This window comes from Sabethes cyaneus, chromosome 3, assembly GCF_943734655.1.
Source record: "Sabethes cyaneus chromosome 3, idSabCyanKW18_F2, whole genome shotgun sequence".
Classification (NCBI taxonomy): Eukaryota; Metazoa; Arthropoda; class Insecta; order Diptera; family Culicidae; genus Sabethes; species Sabethes cyaneus.
The window spans coordinates 142,713,082-142,719,065 of NC_071355.1; the positions used below are offsets into that span (position 1 = coordinate 142,713,082).

The window sequence follows — 5,984 nt, forward strand, 5'->3', positions numbered from 1 at the left end:
GCGGAAACTCTCGGAGGTAAGCGAAAACACGTCCGGTTTAGAAGAATGTGAACAAAGGAATAAATTTATTTCTGGTGTCTGGTTGTTACATGAGATATTGACGCTCATGGAGCGGATTTCAAAAAATGAGAGTAGAAAGCAAGTGGAACATAGGGTTGTCAAAAAACAGTTTTACAAATAATTCATTTTTCTTTATCGGTATTGAACATTCCGGCCGCCAAAATGGATTATTGATTGGCGACGACCTCTGGTTTTGAAGACTGGCTTTCAATCGCAGCTGGATCCAACTCTACCGGTAGTAGACAGAGTTTGCCGACTGCACGTTTCGTAACGCCTTGGCTGGTCTTGACTGAAACCACGCGGACAAGCCCATCGGTACCTGGATGAACGTCCACAACTCTTCCGATAGCCCATTTCAATGGGGGCAGGTTTTCATCTCGGAGTAGAACAATCGAATTGCGGGAGAGGTTTGCTGTTGTGTCTGACCAACGATAACGATTGTGCAAGGTGCTCAAGTAGTCGTTCTGCCAGCGCTTCCAAAACTGTTGCGTCAGACACTGGACACGCTGCCAGCGCGACTGACGGTTTTCTGGTACATCATGAAGTAACGGCTCAGGTATAGCGTTGAGAGGCTTCCCAACCAAGAAATGGCCAGGAGTTAACGGTTGCAGATCCTGGGGATCCTCAGACATTGCAGTAATAGGTCTTGAGTTGAGCATTGCCTCAACCTGGATGAGCGCGGTTCTGTATTCAGTTTCTGTCAGCATCGCGTTGCCGACGATTCGTCGTAGATGGAACTTCATAGACTTCACTGCCGCTTCCCAGATGCCACCTAGCGACGGCGATCTAGGAGGAATGAAATGAAACGTGATGTTATCCGTAGCGCACTCTTTGGTTACAAGGTCCTTGTGTTGTTGAGAAATGAACAATTTGCGGAGCTCCTCAAGCTCTCGTTGAGCGCCGACAAAATTTCGCCCGTTGTCACAGTAGATGTTGTTCGGTTTACCACGCCTTCCACTAAAACGACGTAAGCTTGCAATGAATCCTTCTGAAGATAAATCCGGAACAAGGTCAAGGTGTATAGCCTTGACAGCTAGGCAAACGTAGACTGCTACATATGTTTTCACGGGAGCTGATCTTTTGTTGGGTGCGCGGAGGTACATAGGGCCGGCAAAGTCGACCCCAACATTCTCGAACGGAAACGCCCTGTTCACGCGTACTGGCGGAAGGTTTCCCATTAGCTGTTCTATAGTCTTCGGGGAGGCACGAGCACAAGTTACACAACCATGAACAGTAGCACTTGCAAGATTCCGACCATTCAGGGGCCAGAAGCGACGACGTAATGATGACAAGAGTAAGTTAGGACCGCCATGAAGTGTTTTCAGGTGTTCAAGCGATGCGATCATTCGAGTGAGTTGATGATTAGCTGGGAGGACCAAAGGATGCCGTGCGTCCACGGCGAAAGCTGAATGATGAAGCCGGCCGCCAACTCGGATTACGCCATCGACGAGTTGCGGATTCAGGAACTTCAGCTTGGATTTTCTACTAACAGGTTCACCACGGACGAGCTGCTTCATTTCAGGACCAAATTCTTCTTCTTGCACACGACCTACGAGACCGATTAATGCGTTGTTAAGTTCCGACGGCGACAACGACCCGGTAATGCGATCGATTTCTTGGCGGCGAGCGTTCTCGCGAAAGCGGCGACACCACGCGGCGACACGAACGAGATGAGTCAGGCTTGAATAGCGATCGATAATTTCATCCGATGTGGTTAACACAGGCAGTGCGACAACTTGCCGAAATTCCGAAACATCTGAGATCTGTTTTCTTGAAGCGTACTTTGCTGGCCATGGTTCATTCACTGTTCTGATCCAGGCGGGTCCATGCCACCACAATACATTTTCTATTAGGTTTCGCAGGCTAGTTCCTCTCGACAAAAAATCGGCAGGGTTATCTTCTGAAGGGACGTGATTCCAAATAGCTGTTGCGGTTAGCTCTTGAATTTCGGCTACCCTGTTACTCACGAAGGTCTTCCATGTAGAAGGAGGTGCAGAAATCCAGTCAAGCGTTATTGTCGAGTCTGTCCACAAGTAAATCGGAGCGACTAGCGATGTACATTTCATCACATGTTCCAAAAGATGCGATAGAAGTAGCGCAGCTGAAAGCTCTAATCTCGGGATAGATTTGCTGCTCAGCGGGGTAACTCTAGACTTAGCAGCCAGCAGTTGGACGCTGCATTGATTATTTTCATCGATCGACCGTACATAGATACACGCTCCATACGCTTGCATTGAGGCATCGCTGAAGCCGTGAATCTCCAATCTGTGAGGTGATGTGATCATAACCGAACGAGGAATTCGAAGATTGTCAATGAGGAAGATATCTTGTTGGTACAACATCCACTCTTCGACGAATTTCTCAGGAAGCGGTGTATCCCATTCCAGTTGACACTTCCAGAGAGCTTGCATTATAATTTTAGCCTGAACAATGCTTGGACCTAGTAGCCCTAGCGGATCAAACAGGCTGCTCATTTGTGACAGCACTGTCCGCTTGGTGAACGGTTGGTTTTCTTTCCATTTCGGTGGTTTGAACGATAGTTGATCTGATCCAGGTTCCCAGCGCAGTCCTAGCGCAGTGACCGAGGCGTCACGATCGAGTTCTAAGAGCGTGCGAGTTTCACGTAAGTCTTCCGGAACGACGTCCAAAATTTCTTGACAGTTCGACGACCACTGTCGAAGTGGGAAACCACCAGCTGCAAGCAGTTCAATCATATCTGTCACAGTTATCTTTAGGTGTTCCTTATCATTAGAACCAGTGAGGAGATTATCTACATAAAAATCTCTGCGAGCAATCCCAGCTGCAGTGGGGAAGCGATGTTCTTCGTCAGTGGCGAGCTGTTGCAAAACGCGAGTTGCTAGGAAAGGAGAGTTGTTTAATCCATATGTAATTGTAAGCAATTGGTACACTTTCAAAATGGATTCAGGTGCATCGCGCCACAGTATGCGTTGCAATGGCTGATCTGACGGATGGACAAGCACTTGTCGAAACATCTTTTCGATATCGGCTGTTACGACGAAACGGTAAGTCCGGAATCGTAGTACTATCTCTAGTAGCGTTTGCTGGATGCAGGGACCAGGAACGAGGACATCGTTGAGAGCTAAACCGGACCGAGATCTACAAGAAGCATCGAAGACGGTTCTCAGTTTGGTTGTAGCACTGTCGAGTTTGAGGACACCGTGGTGTGGAAGAATAAATTGTGGTTTGACGTTCAAATCAACTTCTGAAACTTCGCGCATGTGTCCAAGCTCGATATACTGAGCGACGAAATCTTTATAAAGCTCTTTTTTCTGTGGATCTAACATCAATGAACGCTCTAACGAATGGAAACGTCTAGTAGCTTGGTACATGTTATCATCTAGCTGGTGGACAAGATCTTCCCGTTTAGGCAAACGGACAACATAGCGACCTTCGGTCGTCCTTGTGGTGTTAGCAAGAAAATGCTCTTCACAAAACTTGTCAGTGATTGACCAACCCTTGGTATCACGAACGGTCTCCAGCTCCCAAAATTTCTGGAGGATATTTTCCATTCGTACTGCACTGCTCACAAAGCAAGAGCGTTGATCAGTGTGATCATGGTCTCGAATGGTACATGGTCCAGATACGATCCATCCGAGAGTTGAATTTTGCAAAACCGGCATCTGCTCACCAAGTTCGATGCGACCGTAGCGGAGGGTATCGAAAAAGAACTGAGCTCCCAAGATCAGATCAATCTCATTCGACACGTGAAACGTGGGATCAGCAAGACGCACTGTCTTATGAATATGCCATTCTTGGATGTTAAGCGTCGATCCCGGTAACTTGATGGACAGCGAGGGGAGTACTAGTAGTTGCGGCTCTACGACATACGGAGAAACTCGAGACGATACCTTGATGGTAACGGATTGTGTAGCCTTGGTTGTTGACCGACCTATTCCACATACAACTACAGGGACAGGTACACGAGTACGTGGAAGTTGTAACTTGTCACACAGAGCATTTGTGATAAAATGGCTTTGGGAACCAGAGTCAAGCAAACATCGAGCAAGATGCTTGTGACCCCGAGCATCGATAACTTCTACAAGTGCGGTTGGAAGAATCACAATAGATTGTGCAGGATCTTTGCATGCCACCATGGCATAGCGCAGGCTTTCAGGAACTGATGACACTGTAGATTGCTGTTGTGGATGCGAATCGTTTGCTGTGGACAGCCGATGCGACTGGGTCTGATTCTGCAATTGCGTTGCAGATGCGGGTGGCAACCGTTGCGGTTGGAACTGGGACTGCAATTGTTTTGCAGGGGCGGGTGGCAACCATTGCGGTTGGAACTGGGACTGCAATTGTGTTGCAGGCATATTTATAGTAGGCTGCGGCCTTGGTTGAACTGGGCTCGAAGCAGAGGCTTGAGCGACGAGAGCGATAGAGCCAGAAGCAGGTGGCCCAGCAGAGGAGGGTTGTTGGATGAATTGGGCACCATGTAGTAGAGTATGATGCTTCTTTGGGCAGCGGTTACAGGGTTTACATGGGCATGACTTGGCAAAATGATCTGTACTACGGAGACAATTGGCACATAACTTCTTTGCTCTTACAAGCTCGAAACGTTGTTGCTCAGACAGTTTCTGGAAATCTGGACAATGGTACAGGAAATGGCACTGCTGACACTTTTCACACTTCTTGTTTGAGTCTTGTACTGGTGAAGATGATGTGGCACTCAGATAAGCTGTGGATTTTGTTAACTTAACTTTACCATCACGCTCTCTATTGGCACTAGAAAGCGGACCTACACTCTGCAGAACCCTGGCGTAATTCTGTAGATAATTGACCATAGATGTGTACGTCGGTATTTCTTCGTTCTCCTGCTCCTCATCTGCATATCCACCAAGCACGTTAGCGACATTATCACTATCCAGCCGGGCACAATAACTTTCCCATTCCTTCAACGTATTCGGATCCAAACGCGTAGACAATTGGTAAACGAGCAACGAATCCCAGTTGTCCGTGCTTTCACCTAATCGCTTCAGGGTCAACATTTGATGTTCGAACCTGTCGACCAGGTTTAGCAACTCATCAGCAGATTCTTTTTTCATGCTTGGTATCTCGTACAATGCCTTAATATGACAGCGAATTAATTGCCGTTTGTTTTCGTAGCGCAATTTTAGAGCCCTCCACGCATCGTGGTAACCATCCTCACTAATCGTAATTGAAGCGATAATTCTAGCAGCATCTCCCTGAACTAATCCTTTAAGATATTGGAACTTATCGATGTTACTAATTTCATCACGATTGCCGATGGCGGACTGAAACGCATCTCGAAACACACACCAATCTGTTAATTTCCCACTGAACCGAGGAAGATTTAATTCCGGAAAACGAATATGACTGATGGGTTTCATAACTTGCACCGGTGGACTGACAGACGGAATCGGGGTACAATGTTTAGAATAAAACGAACGAAGCACATAGTACTTTGCGTCGAACTTCAACAAATCGTCAAAACCTTTATCGCCGTACTGCGATTCGAGAGTGCAAACTATTCGACGATATTCTTTAGCAATCTCCTCAAGTCTTTCCGACCAAACTCCTATTAACTCTACATCCTGCTTTTCTTTTGCCAGCTTAGCAAGTGTCGTTAAATATTCCAGCGACTGCCATAAGTGTTCTTTGTTAGTACGCAAATACTCTGCCTCTCTACTTGTTTCTTCTACTTCTTCCTTCTTCATTTTGCTTTTAACGTGGCTCTACACGGTATGCGAATACAGATACGAACGAATAATTCTGTTACCGTGTCAACACACGGGTTGAGACGACCGAACCGAGAAACGATCCGACGACGAACGAACGATGCCCTAACCGGCGACGAAACCAACGGTAAACGAAACGGGCGTCGTGTGCAAGAGAAAAGAAGAATTGTACTCACTCGTTGCTGGTTGCTAACGACGATCCTC

General features: G+C 47.1%; 1 protein-coding gene across 1 annotated transcript; it reads right to left on the bottom strand.

Moving 5' to 3' along the window:
• Positions 1–227: 227 nt before the first annotated feature.
• LOC128740217 (uncharacterized) lies at positions 228–5,759 on the bottom strand. Its single transcript, XM_053835749.1, has one exon. It carries the CDS (start codon positions 5,757–5,759, stop codon positions 228–230), a length of 5,532 nt encoding a protein of 1,843 aa, XP_053691724.1.
• Between the last annotated feature and the right edge of the window lie 225 nt (positions 5,760–5,984).